Source organism: Microcebus murinus, chromosome 7, assembly GCF_040939455.1.
Source record: "Microcebus murinus isolate Inina chromosome 7, M.murinus_Inina_mat1.0, whole genome shotgun sequence".
NCBI lineage: Eukaryota > Metazoa > Chordata > Mammalia > Primates > Cheirogaleidae > Microcebus > Microcebus murinus.
In genome coordinates this window covers 77,585,490-77,605,800 of record NC_134110.1, presented here as the reverse complement: position 1 = coordinate 77,605,800, position 20,311 = coordinate 77,585,490, and the positions used below count along the sequence as shown (strand labels likewise).

At 38.4% G+C, this 20,311-nt stretch overlaps 1 protein-coding gene across 3 annotated transcripts in view; it reads right to left on the bottom strand.

Annotated features, from left to right (window-relative positions):
* Window positions 1-1,490: 1,490 nt before the first annotated feature.
* FABP12 (fatty acid binding protein 12) overlaps window positions 1,491-20,311 on the bottom strand; it is a 48,912-nt gene continuing 30,091 nt past the window's right edge. Inside the window, exons 1-5 of one of the 3 annotated variants that reach the window (XM_076005195.1) lie at window positions 9,332-9,456; window positions 6,999-7,135; window positions 5,207-5,379; window positions 3,597-3,698; window positions 1,491-1,646 (exon numbers count right to left, since the gene is read on the bottom strand). In XM_076005195.1, coding sequence (XP_075861310.1) covers window positions 1,572-1,646; window positions 3,597-3,698; window positions 5,207-5,379; window positions 6,999-7,071 — 423 coding nt within the window. In that variant the 5' untranslated portion in view covers window positions 7,072-7,135; window positions 9,332-9,456 and the 3' untranslated portion in view covers window positions 1,491-1,571. Of the gene's footprint in view, window positions 1,647-3,596; window positions 3,699-5,206; window positions 5,380-6,998; window positions 7,136-9,208; window positions 9,287-9,331; window positions 9,457-20,311 lie in introns of those variants that run through there. The other 2 variants (XM_012740038.2, XM_076005196.1) reach the window with 2 other exon arrangements.

Genomic DNA, 20,311 nt, shown 5'->3' with positions numbered 1-20,311 from the left:
TTTCTTTCTTTTTTTTTTTTTTGTACTCAGAAGTCCCTAGACTTTACTAGATTATTGACAAGTAACATCGTATTCACATCAATATCCAAAGGTCGTGTTCTTGCTCACACTTGCTTATGCAGAACATCAGTCCTTGCAAAGTCCACCCTGCTCCCAAGCTCTGCCCACCAGGTGTTCCTGAGAATCACCAGGGATGTCCCTCCTGTGTCCTCTTGGTATCTCATAACTAACCCTTCATCACAAGGCTTCTTGTACTGTCCCCTGCTGCCTATGAGAGTATCTCCACTACCACAGCAGGCAAGACACTAATGCCAATGCCAAGAGCCCTGTTTTCCAAAGCTTCTGCAGCCACTGACTCTCGAGGTGTCAGAGTAGTGCTGGGCTCCATTCCGATGGGGAGACTTCTTCTCTCCTATCTCTACAGCAAGCTATTGCCTAGGCCTGCAGCCGAGCTGCTAACATCCACAGCCATGCACAGGGTCCCAGGAAAATTGCTCCTACAGCCTCTGCCTGGAATCCTCTCTCTGTCCAGTCCAAGAAGCTCAAGGGAAAGATATCTTTGTATGCCTTCCATTATCTTCTTTGTCATTTTAGTAAACCAAAAAATAAACAAGCACTTCTCTCATTTCTATCAGAATACCAAGACCCCCCATATACCAATCAGACAAATAAGCAGTGACAGGTCACAAGTTCAAATGGTCAAACTCTATGGCCTCATCAGGACTAAGCTATGGCATCCTATAAAATCCCACATGTTTTAAGACAAAGGAAGCTTGTTTGTTCATTAGTCTGATGTAGTATTTTACTTGGTTCATAATTGTACACTATGAACCTATTTCTACCCAACAGTTCCAATCTAAATTCACTTTGTTATGGTTGTGAGATTAATCATTGGGAAAAGGGGTTTTTGCTTCCGGTTCTTCCTGAAACAACCTGGGTGATAGTGAAGTGGACAGTTAACCGACTTGGGCCTGCTTCCCCATCCACAAAATAACGTGGTCAGCACACACAGTTTCTACAAGCCCTCCCAGGCCTAATTCTGCATGATGTTTGGTGCCAATAAAACAAAATATTCTCCTTTGGTGTGGCTTTCAGCGATGATGGTAGTGGTTATGGTGTTCTCTGTAATAATAGTAAGATATTATACTAGATTTCAGTTACTGCTTTTACTTCCAAACATGGTTCTTATCCTTTCACATACGGTTGAGGCTGTAATCTGTGAGATATCTTGTATGTCCTAACTAGTTTATTAAAAAGTTAATATTGTTTTCCCAACATAGAACAGATCATGTTGAATTTAGAGGATGTACATAAAATGCATAATGAGAAGAAAATCAGCCTCAAGTGCCTGTTGGAATATATTATCCCAGCCCTGCATTGATATACCATCCTGGTTTCTCAGAGCTGCTAATGCCAAGGGACTTCATGATACCGGCGTATTTAACAGAGCAAACAAAATTGCTGACGCTTGTGCAAAAAAAAAAAGCCTCTTTCATATTAACAACCACAATATTTTACTTGGAAGTTGTATTTAAACAACCTCAGTAATTTGTACCACAGCCAGAGAAAGTTTAAGAGTTTGAGACTGTGTCCCCTGATACCCTCTCATACGTCCGTGTGCAGATGACATCGTTCACAGAACTTTCCTAGAAGACAAAAGAAGGACAAGACAAATAAGTATTGTTGGTGAAACTGGTGTTTAGAAATATGTAAACTAAGTAATAGCCATACACACATTCCTTAAAAGTCTTGAAAAGAAATCTATATAGACTATACATAAGACCTATTTGTTAGCTGATTTTGCCATATTATATATATGTGGAAAATCACATATATGTGGTACATATATGGTGAATATATGAGGTATATATAAAGTTTTTGTATATATATATATATATATATATATGAAGAAAGCAAGGCATACGGTTTGGAATTTTAAGTTTGTATTAAAATATTTTAAATGCCAACATTGAAGCATTTTTGTTATTTTACATACTCTACATTTTTCAAATAAGAATACTAACTTACATTGATGTAATACAGTGTTTTATGGTTTTCAGAGCACTGATACATAATGATGACATGCAATTCTCTCAGAAAAACTTTCATGAAGACGCTGTCTACATCTTGAAAGCAAGGAATGTGAGTTTTGGAGAGGACAGATAACTTGTCCAAAGTCACAAAAGTACTGACTGGCAGAGATGGAAATCCACATCCTTGGATTCTGAGTCTAGTGTTCCTCTTAATGAACTATAAAACCTGTCTGTTGATTGGCTACGTCATGATAAGCAGCAATATAGTCAGTCATCCCTAGTCTTCCCCTTCTGACTTTATAAGGAATAAAATGTACTTATTATTATTATTATTATTATTATTATTATTATTTTGAGACAGAGTCTTGCTTTGTTGCCTGGGCTAGAGTGCTGTGGTGTCAGCCTACCTCACAGCAACCTCAAACTCCTGGGCTCAAGCAATCCTTCTGCCCCAGCCTCCCATGTAGCTGGGACTACAGGCCTGCACCACTACGCCTGAGTAATTTTTTCTATTTTTAGTTGTCTGGCTAATTTCTTTCTATTTTTAGTAGAGATGGGGTCTCACTCTTGCTGAGGCTGGTCTCAAACTCCTGACCTCAAGCAATCCTCCTGCCTCAGCCTCCCAGTGTACTAGGATTACAGGTATGAGTCACTGTGCCCAGCCTAAAATGTACTGTTTTTATAGAAAGAAAAAAATATCCCTGTATTAAGAAATGAGGTTAGATGTTGTGTACCTTTATACAAACCTTGCGTATTCCCTTAGAACTATTTTATAGTTTGTCTAAAATTACTTTTTAATTTATTTTGGTACAGGTGGGAGTTTGGGAGGAGAAGAATCGTTTACACACATCCCTCCACGCTGCAGAAGTGGGAAAGACCTGGAAAGCCATCCTGACAGGGAGAAGGATGGATATAAAGTAGATTCTATAAAGTAGACTTTGGAATTAAGCCAATTGGATTTTAATTCTCAGCACCACTACATTTTTCTAGTTGTATATACTTAGGTAAGTCAGTGTCTGAATCTCAGTGTCCTTGCCTGTCAAATGGGCTAACAAATCTTGTCTCACAGGATTATTGAGAGGAAGGAGTAAATACTATATGAAAACTTATAGACATGGTAGCAGCATAAATATTAGCTCTTACTTGTGTTAACTTATCTATAGACCAGAAAGATACCACTCCAACTCCATACCCCTAGTTTAAAATTCCTTTTCATGCTTTGTTTGGTGTTGAGTTGGAAGAACAGTGAGAAGTTAATCCCGGCGTGGATTGGCAACAACCCTCAATCCCCGCTAATGCCTTTATTGCAAAAACACATGCTCGCTTTGGTTTACCTGTGAGTCAAAGAATTTTTTAAAATGTTCTCTAGTTTTTTACTTCTTCAATCCATGCACATTTTATAATAGTCATGATTATACATTTATCTGATCATATTTTTCCTCATTCTTATAAAGCAAGAGAAAAAGAAAAACGGCATTCGTTGCTGTCTGAGAACAAGTTACTTGAGTGATTTTATGCTGGGGGTTGTGATAGGTGAGGAAATAGGAGAACCGGCTCACTCACCACCACCATTTTCCCGTCCACCAGTTTCCTTGTTATAGTGGCTTCCTTGCCGTTCCAGTCCTGAACTTGGATCAAGGAATCGTTATCTAAGGTTACTTTACTCTGAAAAACAGACGAAACAGAATTCAGATCAGATTGTCATATTTGGACACCCAAATTTCATCGGGCGCCAAATTTTTTTAGCTGTTGTGATATTCTCAGATAGTTTTAGAATTTGTTTACAATCCCATTTATTTTAAGACTCTGTCAACAGTAAATTTGTTGGCTAATTCTGCTGGGGAAAAAAAGTTTTACAAGAGTAAAAACGTAATATTATCTTGAAGAGTAAGTGAAATCTTCTTTATATTTTTTACTATATATATGTATATATATACACATATATATAGTCAAAGTGTTATCTCTTTGCATAAAGAATCACAAGTAAACTTCAATTTTAGAAATATATGTGAAGCTAATTCAAAATTCCCCCTTCCTCTTTTTACCCCAACAATATTTTCCAGCTTTTTCCTTCTAGATTTTTTTAAATTTAGCACAGACATCTTTATTAAACATTTTAGATGAAAATTATCTTCCATTTTATATGGCATAGGAATTTAAAGTCTATTAATTTATTAATAGTAGCTGCCTATTAAAGTGATATGACAGTTTCTTTTATCAGGATATTACCATCCATATAGTTTAACAATCCTATGTTGAGTTCATTCATACAAATGATCAATATTTATTAACTATCACGACCAACCTCTGGGTTCTGTGAGACAGGAAATCCTGTCTTTGAGAAACTCATATTCTGGTGCAGGGAAACAGACAATGAACAATAAATATGAGAGTAAATTATGTATTTTAAATAAATGATGTATTTCAGTTGTAGCCCATGAGATGGAAATGAAAACTCTGTGTGTCACTTTCAGAGGAAATAAAAAGGCCAATCTGTGTCTCTTTCTTTATCCTGTTGACTGAGAAGACCACAATTTCCAGATGGTGCAGCTACAAGGTAGTTAAACGTCCTCTGGCCTGGATCCCTGAGAGATTAAGAGGGGCCGACATGATACCCTATCCACCCCCCTTTACACACACGCAAACTTCCCCAACTCCACCCCAACATTACATACGGACTGTGAGTTAGAAATAAATCCGCCACTGTGACCTTGTGAGTCATTTGTTATCATGGCCTAACTTTGCCTAATACAAGTTTAAAACTAGCAGCTAATACAAGTTTAATTCATTGTAACTCTATGCATGGAAAATTGCTACAAAATGGAAAGGGAGACATTTTGTTTCTGAGAGGTATAAATATTAATCTAGGAAAATGATTCTTAACATGTGGTCTACTAAGCATCACTTGAGACTTACTAAAAAATGTGATTTTGGGGTGTCTACTGCAGACATCAGAGTGACTGAGGATGGGATTGAGAAGTAAGAATTTTTCAAATATCCCAGGAGATTTGTATACTAACATTTAATATCCTCAGAATTAGGTTTTAGGCAAAAGTTTAACAAGTTTAACTTGTTTAACTTAAAATATGTTTGCTATAACTGCTTACTTACTTCAGATGATTTCTAACTAATATTCTTATAAAATTTATCTGACAGATTGCTGTAGGCCTCACCTTGGTTTTACGGCCACTTGGTGTGGTTTCCTCAAACTCTTCTCCCAGTTTAAAGGAGATCTCATTGTTTTTAAAGATGCTTTTGGTTTTGATCGTGATCACATCTCCATTTCTACTGATGGTCACCCTGGGTTTTGCCAGACAGCCCAGTTTCCTGCTGGCTCTTCCTATTCCTGGAAACCAAATGAAAGGACATATAAATTTGTTGTTGGCTCCAAGAACTCACATTATCTGTGTAATTCTTTGTTAACCAGGAGAAGGTTTATGAGTGGAAAAGATTTAATGGTTCATGAATTCACATCTCTAAAGCTAGTAGCTCCACCATTATATGTTAAAATAGATTATTTTTTGCAGGAAAAAAAAACCTCATTTTTTGCACACAAAATAATCAGTCTCTAGTTGTTGTTAAGCCATTAGATTGTTTCTCTAATCTAGAGGTTATTAATCTTGTTGATTTATGGATCCCTTTGAAAATCTGATTAAAACTATGAGCCATCTCCTTATTTTAAAATTATATCCATTCACAATCAACCAAAATACTTTGATATGGATTATTCATGTAATGTAGAATGTAAGTTCTTCACTTATATTCTTATATGTACACATATATGGAGTTTGTTTTCTCTATTATATTTTTATCTGTGTATTTTTTATTGTGGTAAAAAATATATAACATAAATTTCCCATGTTAAGCATTTTAAGTGTAAAATCCAGTGGCATTAAGTTTATCACAATGTTGTGCAACCATTACCACCATATATAGAATTTTTAAAAATATAAATATTATAGCCATTGCTATTCAACTTGCTTTTTTCTCTTACATGTATGTCTTAAAGATTTTCCAAGTCTGTACATACAAACATATTTATTCATAACTACATAATATTCCATGGTATGTATATGCCAAAATTTATTTTATCTGTCTCCTTATTTATGAGCAATTTGTTTCCATTTTTGTTATTATAAATAATTCTGCAGTGAACATCCTTGCACACACAGGTCTGTGTATTACATGTAGGAATATTTTAATAGAAATAGCACTATGTACACAGCAATACCTAAATTAAATTTCTGAGAGAAGATATACTGGGGGAATACTATAATCTGGTTTATGGAATTCATAATGTAAACTACAACCACAAGATGTGACAGATTAGATAATGTTCCCCAAAGATATTCATGTCTTAATCTCTGGATCCTGTGAATGTTACCTTATTTGCCAAAGGGGACTCTGCAGATATGGTTCATTTAAGGATCTGAGATGGGGAGATTATTCTGGATTATCAGAGTGCACCCTAACTATAAATCACAAATTTCCTTATAAGAGAGAAGAAGAGGATGTTAGTCTGCAGAAGAGAAGGCATTGTGAATATGGAAGCAAAGATTGGAGTGATGCGCCCATACGCTGAGGAATGCCAGCAGCCTCCGGAAGCTGGAAGCAAAGATCTATTCTGAAGATTTCTGAAGATTAGAGGTCTGATATTTGTAAAATATCATTTTTTAAAATAATTGTGTCTTTTTGTTTTAAATCATTTATTAAAATCATTTGCTGTGTAGTATATGGTACTTACATATTTTGTTTCCGTAAACCCACAGTAAAAATTACATAAGAGATTATGTCAATTCCAACCTAGCCCTGCACAGAACTGTCTCTTGGTGCTGAATCAATATTTATTTTTTCTATGTGAAAAATTAGAGGATCCAAGATTAATATTATTTTATACAGAGCAAGTTCTGGGCTATCAAAACTCCCATTTTTATTGGCTACGATACGCAAGTAAACTTAGCTCACCCAGTTCTTTCATATAGTCTTCAAAATTTTCACAAGAAACGGATTTCCATGTTCCTTGGAGCTGATCAACCATTCTGTTTGAGATAAGTTAATCTCAAAGAAATATAGCTTCATAGGGGTGTGTATATTGGTGTTCCCTGAAATAGTATCAGAACGTGTTTTTTAATACAATTCTGGATAGAGAGTGCAATGAGAAAAGTCAGGAGAAAAAAAAAAGAAAGAAAATCTAATGCTTGCAATTTTCCCTGAATACCATCTAAAGCAAAAAAGTTCTCTTAAATGTAAATAAGTCAGGATGAAAACGGAAACATGGTAGAGTGTTTAGCAGGATTAGATATAACGTTTCCAGCACTAAGTTAGGATCAAAACTAGATGTTACTTCCCTTGCCTGGGCCCTGGCACACACAACGTCATATACAAGGCGTGTGCCTGGACCTCACTGCTGATGCCGTTGGACTCCAATGCCCCAGGTCTCTTTCTCTGACCAAGGGTGATTCAGAAAAAGCCAATTTGTTGGCTGTTTGGAGATCTAATATTCTCATTCTTGATGATTTTAACTAAGAACCAGAGAGACTGCAGAGATGGTATTTGGCATTTGAAGTAAAAAGTTTAGTAAGGGCTGAAACAACCAACTTAAGCCACGTGCATACTTAAGCCACGTGAGCAAGAAAATGGAACAGAGAAAAAAGAAAGAGACCATGTTTCACCCACACACAGCCCTATTCCTAATGGTTCTTCAGGTGCTAGCTTGACTTTCTATAAGCTTAGAGAGTGGTCATTGGCACAAGAACACCAAATATCTTCTTAGTAGATCCTCCTTAATTAAAGCTAGTTTCTGTTTCTTTCAACTTAAAGGACAAACACACCCTTATACCAACTGCCATCAGCCCCTGAGGACATCGTTGTTAATTCTAGGCCAGGTGTCTTCAAACTACGGCCCACGGGCCACATGTGGGTGTTTTTGCCCGTTTGTTTTTTTTACTTCAAAATAAGATGTGTGCAGTGTGCATAGGAATTTGTTCATAGTTTTTTTAAAACTATAGTCCGGCCCTCCAACTGTCTGAGGGACAGTGAACTGGCCCCCTGTTTAAAAAGTTTGAGGATCCCTGTCAGTGCTTGATGTCCCTATGTTGACAATAGCATTATTAAGAAAAACTTAAGTTATCAAATTCTTTTAAAACAGGAATGGGGATATGGTACTTTATAATAATTCTCATTAAAATGTTAAATTTCCAAATTCTAATATCTGTAAAGGCATTTATCCAGGCCAATAGTCTTACTGATAATTATTCAAATAACATTTACAGAGTAACTAGTGTTATTAGTGTTTTACACTTAATATGTGGCTAAGAAACTTTGCATACACTATAGATTTAGTATTCCAGCTATGATAAAGATAGCTTTATTCGTAAAGATACCATAGTTCATTGGTTGGTTTTCCTTTCCTGAGTCAGGAAATGTAACATTATGATTTTTTTTACATTGAAGTATACATTTTGAAAGGTTATGCCCACTCAGTTGAGTAGGCATGAGGCTGAATCCAGGAAGTGATCCATCACTGAGGGTACTGCAGGCAATAAAATTAGGCACTGAAGCTACTAAAACTCCCAGCATTTTTTCAAGAAAATGTTGAATGTGTTGTTACATATGTTGGATGCACATTGATCCTCTAACACAAGGAAAATCACTGATTGAAAATAACCTCCTAGAAGAAGGTGTCATGTTGAGAGAGGCCATGATCTCTCTTGAAGGCAGGTTAGATTTGCAGAGGTGTCGGTAGCTGAAGCATGAGATAGAGCCCACATGTGGCTTCTATCTCCGCCACTGTGGCCCTTCCATTCATGTGTCCATCGTGTCAGCTCAAAGACTAGCTAATGTCAACTGGCTTAGATAGTTTGTCTACTTGGTAATTCATGGTGTCCACTCCCATATGTCCACCCACATTCCTTTACATCAAACATCCTTGCCTGCAATTTTTTAGTCTTTTCCTTCCAGACCCCTGACCCTGACTATTGGCCTCTGCTCATGAGTAATGTGTTTATTCCCGTCTCAAGCCACACTTCCTCCATATGAAATGGGTAACAGGTGCACCACTGTGAGCTTTGTGCACCGAGATGATGTTCCCTTACCAGTTCCTCAAGCCCCCTCCCACCTCGAGAGTAATGAAATGAATGTTGATTTTCAGCTGGCCCCACACACACTGAACTGACCAATCCATTAAATGCTCAGGCTCTTTCTCTTCCTTTGTTGTCCTAGGCATGATCTGAGGGAGAGTTGTTGGCATGGTGACGGTGGGTGACATCGGAATCTGGGCCACCTGCTCATGCAGTTACCTTATGACTTCCAGTCTTATTTAGGCTTGATCCCAGATGCTCAATTTCAGTCTTATGATAGACTGCTGCTGGGCCTGACTGAGGTTCTGACTTGTAGATCTGACAGAAGCCAGCTCATAATGGACAGTTCTGGATACATTGTTACTTAGTGTCCTATAGTCAAGAATTCTGTCTCCATGGGGCCCCAGTAACACACCAAGCATTCTTTTTCTAAAGGCATGTATGACTCTGTTGCAGATGGTGTGGCCTTGCTCCAGAACCTCAGAAGTCTGTGTTGTGATGCTTATATATATGCATGCATGTGTGTGTATGTGTGTATACACACACACACACACACACACACACACACACACACACACAAAATGCATCTTTTGCCATCAATAACACCTCCAACATCATAGAGTTTGCCAAGCATATGGCCCAAGCACCAGGGTAGCTTATACTGTTGCCCTGACTTCCTGCAGATCTCTTTCCTGCTCTAGGCTCCACTCAAAGCAGGGAGCTTTTCACATCATCCAGTATGTGGGCTGGAGCGCATTCCTAAATGTGCAATATATTTGCCACCATAAGCAAAGGGTCCTACAAGAATTTTGGTAGAAGAGGCAAAATATGGTAATTTTTCATTTGAAAAAGATATCCTTACATGCCCTAGACCAAGCTGGACCCCCACTTTACAATAGTGGAAGGTCCCTCACTCATCACCAACTTTAACTCCTGTACTCTGTACTGCATGTATCTTACTGAGGCCTCCAGTGTGCTGGCCATTTCTTGCTCATCCTGCCTGATCAACATGATATTGTGCAGGATGTCCGCACAGCCCAGATGTTATCAGATTATATTATGACAGACAACGGGAGTTAACATAGACCTGGGACAAAACTGTAAATATATACTTTTGTCTGTTCCATGTATTGCAAATGGTTTCTGATCTAGACAAGGCATAGTATGCACTCTGCAGATACTGGCATGCAAGGCAATCTCAGGGCTTAATCATTTGCTATTCATTCAGCAAACGTTTGAATGTCTATTAAATGAAAAACCCCCAACGCTGGGTCTTTCCCACCATTGAGTATAGAGTGGGATTGAAAGAGAGATCCAGATGTTTCTAACACTATGAAAGAGAATCTAAAACTTTGCTAAATTCCCTAATGTTTCTGTGTGGATATCTAGTGATACAGCAGACAGCGGGAGAACACGTTGATATTTTAGAGCAGGGACTGGCAAACTATGACCCATATATTATAATAAATCTATCTGCCACCTGTAGATAAAGTTTTATTAATATTAGAAAATAGCCACAGTCCTTTATATATTATCTATGGCTGCATTTATGCTATGCTGGCAAAGTTGAGTAGTTATAACAAACAGTATATTACCCGAAAAACCCAAAATATTTACTATCTGACCGTTTACAAAAAAAAAAATGGTTTGTCAACCCCTGTTTGAGAGTCTTAAGTCTGATTATTTAAAACTGGGGATCATGACTTACCAACTAATGTGTTTGTGGGCTTTCTTTGCTTGGGGTAGAAGAGGGGTGGATACCATTTTTCATTTAATAGTTTTTATATCAAGAATTAAGATATTTTTATAATTATGTTATAGATAATGCCAACAGAAAGTTTAACCTAATGAGCCAAGCTCTGGAATTTTATAAAAGTCACTTAAGCTGGTTATCAGTCAAATGTAGATGGCATAGTTTTTAAACTGCTGAGAGTGTTCCAAGGCAGCAAGACATAAGAATCAAAAACTAATTGAGCAGGAAAGAAGCAGAGTAAGAAAAGCTGCCCTATTCCTGCCTCTTACTAAGTCTAACCTCAAGTGGCTAAAGAGCCTGTTAAACCATAAAGCTATCTTCAGAAATAGCTCTCAGTAGCTATAAAATTCTCCCACTTTTTTAGTCACCTTAGTGATGCTAAGCCTTCAGGTTTTTCATGTGGTTCCAATGCACTTAAATCAAAACCATGCTATAAGAAAAAAAAAATCTACAATGACTTTTTAAAAGAAAATTTAATAAAATAAAATAAAATAAAGGAAAATGTATTGAAAACAGAGAAAGTCCACTACCAAAATTTAAGTCCTATGGAAACAAAAAATAGTGACCTAAATATCTGTATGATTCCCTTCATATGTTGGGTGGGCTTTGTAGCAAGGGTGTTAACAGAACTAGGAAAAAGGGCAGCCTTCCCTGGTCATCCCTCAGGGTTTGCTGGTTAAGAACAAGGGGCAAGGGCTTACAGCTTGGCCATTCCTGAGGCTCGGGGTGTCTGTGCCCTTGGCCCTTCTACCCAAATGAGCAGCTGGAGGTGAGCGACAGACAGGAAGCCGAAACTGAACAGCTGGGCTGAGGCACAAGGGCATCCATGGGAGCAGTGACATGGCATTGCTCCACGCCAATATTCTTCACGCACTTGCTCAACATTTTTTAATAGGGTTTGGAATTGCAGTGGGTTAAATTGTGTTCCCCCAAAAGATATGTGCAAGCCTTAACCCCCAGTACTGTACTTGTAAATATGACATTTTTTAGAAACTGGGTCTTTGCAGATATAATTAAGTTAAGGATCTTAAGATGAAATTGTATTGGATTTAGGTGCACCCTAACTCCCATGACATATGTGCTTATAAGAGAAAGGAGAGAGAGATTTGAGGCACATAAGGACAGAGGAAAAGGTCACATGAAGGCTGAGAAATTAGAGAGCCAAAAAGCCAACAAGCCGTAATCATCTCCAGCAGCCACCAGAAACTGGGAGAAAGGCATGGAATGGATTTTAGCCGGAGCCTCTTGGAGGCTGCCAACACCTTTATTTTTTATCCCTGGCCTTCGAAACTATAGAATACATTTCTGTTGTTTTAAGCCACCGAGTCTGTAACAATTGGTTGTGGCAGCCCTGAGAAAATAAGGCAGGGAGAAGCTAATTTCAAAGAATTTTAGAGCCCTCTATGTTTAAAATAAGGAGTTTATTTCCTTTATGTAAAATAGCATTTAAACTTATTTGGAATTGCCTTCATTTTACTGAATAAGTTTTTGGTTAGTTAAAAGTAATAGTTGTCATCGTCTTCACCAAGGAGGGAGGTGAAAATAATATTAGTTATGATTAAGAGAATAAAAGGCTGAATGATAGCAAATATTATAATTATATAATAAAATTATATAAATTAATTTTTTCTGAAGTTCATGTAAGAAAAACATTTTCCTCATTTCTCTAGTTGTTTTATGCCCCCTTCTCCCATTGCCTACTCCCATCAGTATCTTCTTTTTAATTGTCTGAATCATAAGAATTCTTTTGGGTAAATACTTAGGGACTTAAGATTTAGACAATAAAACCAATTAGTTGATGCTCGTAAACAGCACCATGCCATGCTTTATTCCATTTCAGAATTTCAGCAGACTGCTCTCCGAAGCCTGGTCGTGGGGTGGGTGCTGGCTTGCCAGTGCTGTCTGCTTCTGAGCAACCCTGTGATTCAGACACATCAAAATAATAGAGACACTTCCTGAAGGGATGAATCAAGACTGCAAGGTCAGGGCTAGCCGGCTTGAAGGCCTGTGATTCAGATCTTGCTGGGTTCCCAGGCCCTCCTGCCCTTTTCTTACAACAGCTGAAGCTGTTGGAACCCCACCTGCTGCCTGAGCACTGCTCCGGGCTCTCTCAACAATTACACCATAGTCAGATTATCGTAGAGTGGTATTTCCCCCCGTGGTTCTCAAGCATGACTTGCATTTATAAAAAACATCAACTCCTCTGAGCCACCCTAGATCTTCTTAATCTGAATTGCCAAGGACAAGACCTGGGAACGTGTATTTTAAAAATTTCTCCAGGGCAATTCTGACTCAAGTCTAAACCTCAGCAATTAAGGACAAATGCTCTAGACCAGCTAGTTCTCAAACTGTAGCCTTTGGACCACTCATAATCACCATCACCTGGGAACGTTTTAGAAATGTAAAGTCTTGGGCCCCACCCCAGGCCTGCTGAACTGGAAACTCTGGGAACAGAGGGGAGCTTTAGCAAGACTTCCAGGGGATTCTAATGTATACTTACATTTGAGCACAATCTACCCACTGCACTTAGACTCACTTCCAAAGAACAGAGTATGGAAAGGGGAAAATTGCAACTCTAGAAACCTGGCAGACATCACCTTAACCGAGTGATCAAGTTGAATATCAGCAGTGTAGACTCATGCTCATATCATGCTCATATGATGTAGTGAGAAAGCACCTCACCCCTGTGGTCTTCTTTCTACACACCCATAACCCCAATATAATCATTACGTAATATCAGACATATGAAGACAAAATTGTGGGACACCCTACAAACTAGTCTTTGAACTGCCAAAGTCATAAATAATGAGGAAAACCTGAAAAACTGTCACAAATGGGAGGAAAACTAAGGAAACATGATGACCAAGTACAATGTGGGATCTTGAATTGGATCCTGGAACAGAAAAGAACATTAGTGGAACAACTGGAGAAATCTGAATGAAGTGTATAGTTTAGTTACTAGTATTATAACAACATTCATTTCCTAGTTTTGACAAACGTATGCTGTAATATAAGATGTTAACATTAGGGGAAGCAGGATGAAGGGTGTATGGAAACTACTATACTTGCAACTTCTCTGTAATTCTAAAATTATTCCAAAATTTAAAAAAATTAATAAGAAATCAACAAAAATTAAAAGACAATAAGTATGTGGTTCATAGATCAGCAGCATCTGGATCACCTAAAAGCTTATTAGCAATGCGATTACCAAAACCCACCCAGATTTACTGAATCAAAATCTCCATTTTTCCAAAGATTTCTCAAGTGAATAATTTAAATTATGATAAAATTTGAGAAGCCTTGCTTTTCACCATAAACCTGTAATTGAACATCAGCTCAAACTTGTCTGGAGTCAAAATATGTACCAGTGTTCATTTGTGATCTGAGAGACCTAAATAGATGCCCATGTATCAACTAAGACAGCCTTAAGGTTAGGGAAAAAAAGTTATCTACAGATCAAGAATTTAATGATAGGTAAGTAGAATTTGCTATTGCTTGAGATACAACCAATTATAATAATAATAAATAAAAAAGACTTCAGGGCCTGGTTGGCATGGCAAATTTACAGCTAGGAGAAAAACCACACCCTTGCTAAGCTCCCTAACAATAGGAGTTGTCAGGCTGATTTATAACCCAAACCACTAGAACTCTCATCTGGACCAGTCTTACAAATATTCATTTCTGGAAAGCAATTGCAGAACTAAAGTCAGTTTCTGACAGCTTATAGAGGCTGGGCACAGACTGTATTTGTGTCCTATAACTCACCTTTTGATGTAAAGAGCCAAATTCTACCTTATTTTCATACTAAAACCCTGACTCAAAGTGAACATGGGAAATATGTTCCATATATGTTTACCCATTGTTCATGCATACAACTCCCCTCATAAATATGTATAGCTTCTCTCCCAAACCTGCTGAATATGTATGATACAGGCCTTGTGAGGTATAAACCCAACCTGTCCTTCCCCTTTCGAAGAGAGAGCACCTTTGGCACATGCTGGACACTGTCTTTTCCCACTTTGCAAACCGACATTATCAATAAAGCTCTCCTTTCTACTAGTTAGCCATCTGAGGTCTTGCTCTTGTTTAGGCTGATCTCGAACTCATGAGCTTAAATGATCCACCTGCCTCGGCCTCCCAGAGTGCTAGGGTTACAGGCATGCCTAGACAAGCATCTGGTTATTTAAAAGAGGAAATGTCTCGCAAACACAAGATATGTTCTGAGCATCGTCAGAGGTGTTATCATGCAAGGACTAAGGCCAGGGAAGTTGTGCAGAAACTTAGTGCTCAGAATTAGTTTGCAAACTGAGTATGGAGTCTCGAAAGTAGACAGATGCTCAACAATCTGTCATCCAAAAGACATTTTAGCTGGATAACTAAAAATATATAGAAAAAATTAGCCGGGCATAGTGGCCCATGCCTATAGTCCCAGCTACTTGGGAGGCTGAGGCAGAAGGATTGCTTGAGCCCAGGATTTTGAGGTTGCTGTGAGCTAGGCTGATGCCACGGCACTCTAGCCCGCAACAGAGTGAGACTCTGTTTCAAAAAAAAAAAGACTAGATTCTTGCCTTTGATCCCTAACTGTGTATCTGGGGCCCTGCTACCTGCCACAGACTTCCCTCTTGCTGACAGCCAACCTGCCTAGTATTTAGGTACTGCCTCTGAGGAGTCTCCCCTTTCACCATTCTGTGCACCTCCTTTGCTGACCAGTGCTGGGATTTCCACCTATTGTCACTATAATCTCAGAGGCTATACTTTGTTTGCCATAGTCAACATGCCTGGAAGTATCTACAGATAGGAAAGCAGGGAGAGAACATATTTCCCCATCAACAACTCAACAAAAAGACAGGGCTTCCAAGTGCCCCAATGTTTCAAAAAAAAAAAAAAAAGTTTCAACATTCTGAGATCAAAGGTAATGGCTAGGAGCCACTAGAGGCCTGGGAATAAAACTAGAAACATAAACAATTTCCTTTCTGGCCAGACTTCTTTTTACTTTTGTGTCAGTGAAGTCTCAGAACTAAGAACCTAAGAATGAACCTACTGATTCCATAAAGACAGTTTGCTGATGGAGTGCTATAAAAATCCAGCTAGAATGAGGAAAATGGAAACTTCCCCTAGAGATGTTGGCCTTGGCCTTCTTCTTTTTGGGGAAAAGGAATAGGGTGAATTACTGAAGGTTAAAAGCCAGGAGAACCTACTCCTGGAACATGTCCTAGCCTAGTCTGTCATAGGAGAGCCTGGGTCTTCTTGCTTTTTGAAGGGTAACACTGGGCACTCACCTTGGGGCATCTCGGCAAGTATCATCTCTAGGAAACACTGAATGGGACCAGGGCGCATGGGCTTTTCAGGGAATAGGAGCATCAGTACCCAAATGACATGGGAGCAACCAAGGCAACCCTACAATAACCTAAGAGTCAAAACGAACCTGGTGAGGGGCATAGAGAGAAGTTTATGGCATTCCATGCCTCCCTGAGTCATTAAAGAGCTCTGGATGGAGCTGGATATGCCCACAAGTCTGCAGGTAGGTAGGCCCTGGATAACCAACATGCAACTCTGGGTGTGCCGAGTGTGCTCAAGTCATAGTGACCTGCAGACGTGCACTAATCCATACCTACAAACACACCCATTTCTAATCTTTACAGGTCTTATTTCTTTTAATCTTTTCTTTTAATGAAGTCTAATCTTATTGCTGATGCACTAAGAAGAGAAAAAAATGTTTCTATATTTTGAGCAGGATAGACAGATGAATATATTTCACAACAGTTGTAAAACCTGGAGAGACTCGGGGGCGGGGAGGAGCAAAGGCTACCTGAGGGCACTGGCCCTTTGCCCCTTGCTGCTGGGGAGAAGGCAACCTGAGTCCTAATGGTTCATTTCAGTGTCAACTGTAGGAAGAAAGCCTACTGTTCTATCAAAAGGCTTATGGAATATTCTGATATCATCTCCAACTTAAGACATTCCAGCTTAAAATTTTGACATTTTAGAGTCTAAAAATTGCAATGAAATATCCAGTAGGGAAAAGACATTGTCATAGAAGGCAGAGCATTACCATCCCTGGCTTTGCTTCAGGCCACGCGTTGTCTGAGTAATTTATTCCTCCCATATTAATATCAACGGTGAAATCTAAAGTGAATCATGACGTTCCAAGAACAATTGCATATGGTAATTCTTCAGCAGGTTTGGACAATGTAGAGGGCTGTCATAAGAGAATACGTCATCTCACGCTATTTTAATGATGATGGCTCCACTAAGAAGGAACACAAGGTGGAAAACTAGTTTAGTGTCTGGGCTGTGGTTCAAGTCGAATTGGAGCTGATGAGCAAGTACTGTTTTGAAGTTAATTTAGGAGATTGTTGGTAACAGATGAAGAATTATGTTTTGGGGATGCTTAAAAACAAACACTAACAATTTTGAAAAGCAGTGTGCTTTCCTCATTCATCTATGAGCATACAAAAGTATATACACTCTGGTCGTAAGTATGAAAAAATTGTATCATAAAATGATTGGAACGAAGTGCACCCAATTGTTAAAGGCGATTGTCTTAGATGGTGTGGCTATGGTATGTTTTTTTTTTCTTTCTTCCTATTTTGCAATAATTTCAATTCATCTAAAATTGTCTTATAGTTAGAAGAATAAATTCTATCTTAAAAAATAATATATTTTCAACAAGGCCTTCTGAGGCTGATAGGATATGGGAGTTCACATGAGAAATTACTGTAAACTCCCAGTGATGGCAACAGGCAGAAAATAGGGCATCAAAAGCAGTTTTACAGAAAAAGAAAAAAAAAGAGATATGAGTACATTTTGAATAATCTGTAGAGTAGTCAGTTCAAAGTGTCCATAAGGAAGGTGGTTTCACAGATCCGGAGCACAGAAAATAAAGATTTAGAAAAATAAAATATTTGGTGGTCTGGAGTAGATGAGGCCAGTCTAGGTTAGAGTGTAAAATAAGAGGAGCAGATACAGAGCTATGGGGAAAACTGACATATGAGATATGAGAAGGCATCAGAAAAAAAAACAACAGTGAGGGTGGCTGAGAAAGAGGGAGTGCATTAGATTCCTAGAGCTGTTGTAACAGATTTCCACTCACTAGGAGGCTTACAACAGAAGTGTATTCCCTAGGCATTCTGGAGGCTAGAAGAAGTCTGAAAACCAGGTATCAGCAGCGATGTGCTCCCTCCAAAAGCTCTAGGGAAAAGCCTTCCTCGCCTCTTCCAGTTTCTAAGGGCTCCAGGTGTTCCTAGGCTTGTGGCTGCATCACTCCAATCTCTGTCTCCATCTTCGTATCGCCTCCTCTTCTCTCTTATTTATGAGGAAAGTTGTCACTGGAATTAAGACCCACCTGCATAACTAAGATACTCATCTGGAGACCCTCAATGTATCTACATTTGCAAAAATCAATCGTCCAAATAAAATCACATCCCCAGGTTCCTCCCATTAGGATGTGGACATATCTTTTTGCAGGTAACTGTTCGACCCATTATAGGGGAGAGTGTCACACAATTGTGAGAACTGGGGGGAACAGGGTCCCTGTGTGTTTTTGTATGAGTTGGGCAATGAGAAGTCCTTCACTTAAAAACAAACAAAAAAGGCCTGCTTAATTATGGGTAACATGCCCTTCTCCAAAGCATTTGTCACTCTCTTTTCCCAGGGTAAACCCAAATTTGAATAAGACCCAATCCCAGCCTTCATAGAGCCCAATGGAAGAGAGAAGTATGTAATCAAAAATTGCAATGCATTTTTGCAATGCATTGGTTAAGTGCTACAATAGAAAAATATCTTAAGTATGATGGAAGCCAAGTGAGAGGTAAAAGTACTATTCTGCAGGAAAAAAGAGTTTAATGAGGGGAAACTCTGATTTAACAACAGGGGGTGTGTGTAATTCTGGGAAGAGATTTCGTGACCAGTTGCATAGAGGCCAGGAAGTGAGTATTTCAGAGATTGAGAGGTTGGGTAACTCTAGAGGGAGGTATTGGGCGTAAATGAACAAGAGGTCATGGCAGACACTGGGACTATCAGCAGAACATAAGAGGCCCTGTGTTCTATTCTACCCTAGATCTGAAAATTTAAAGGAGTTCCTGGAAGCAACGGAATTTTTTTAAGTGGAGAGGAACATGACTGGATTTCTGTTTCAGAAAGATTACTTTATGAGGATGATTGATTAAAATGGAAACTAGAATCCAAGAGACTGATCAGTGTAAATTACTTTAAGGCAGCATTTTTAAAAACTAGTTTATTAAAAACTGGTCCAGGGAAATGCTTTTTAAAAAGATTTGTGATCAAATAAGTTGAAAATTGGTAAAGGCTATGAGGAGTCCTACAGTTTGGTTGTTTTTTTAAAAAATAAGAACCTGATAAATTTTATGTACATTTCTCTGAATGAATTTGATACTTCTCACAGTGTAAAAGGACAATCTTCGATTATTTCTCTTCTCCTTTTGAATGTTATTAATAGAAAGTTGTTTCTTTCTAATCACTTTAAAAAGTGATCTGCTATTTTCCAAGATTTCAAATAGTGCTTAAAAAGTTTTTTGGACTCCAAAAAAAAAAAAAAAAAAAAAGACCGTGTTATAGAGATTTTGTCAATACAGAGACTCACTCAGGAAAACTCACTCTCTCCACCCCCATCTTCCCTATCTCTATCTTCAAGTTCACAGGCCAAATATATCCAATTGCAAATCTTCTCTAGAAAGAAAGTTGTACTTGCTGAATGCAGCTCACTCTCATCCCTAGATTTGTTTCTTTAGTCTAGATGTATAATTAGGCACCAAAATCTTATAATTTAGCAGAAGACTGAAATGTCATGAGTATCCTAGGGCTCTCGATTCATAGCCCCATCAAGTAATGACTCAATCACACATTCTTCTCTGAAAACAAGTTACTGTACTTAGTGGGAGTACACACTGATAATTTCTCAGAACAACATTGGTTCTTATAAGCAGCCTAAATGCTTTTGCTTACCAGTCTCTTTGGATATTGTTGTCAAGCCAGCCATACTCAAGTCTGTTTCTTGCCAATTTATCAAAAAAGAGCTGAAGACCTGAAAGTATTGACCGATTTTTGTTTTACTTGCAAAACTAATATAGCAAGTGTCGCTCTGGAGTTTAGTTTCTGCGTTGAAATTACAGGAATATTTCCTATTGTGTTACACATTTTAAAATGATATATGATTTAAGTTTTCAGATATATATTTAATATTTTTCAGAAGGCTTAACATTATAAAACTTCTTGGCAGAAACCTTGGAGGCCCCACAGTCTGACCTGTTTGTCTTGCGTAAAATCCCCTATGACCGTACACTCCTCTCCCTGTCACCCACTTTGCTCTTGCTGCTCCAAGCTTCAAGGCCTTATCATTTGCAAGTTCATCTGCCTAGAATCTTCCCTCAGATCTTCAAAGGGCCAGCTCCTTCTCATTGCTCAGATACCAGCTGAGGTGTCGCGTGTTC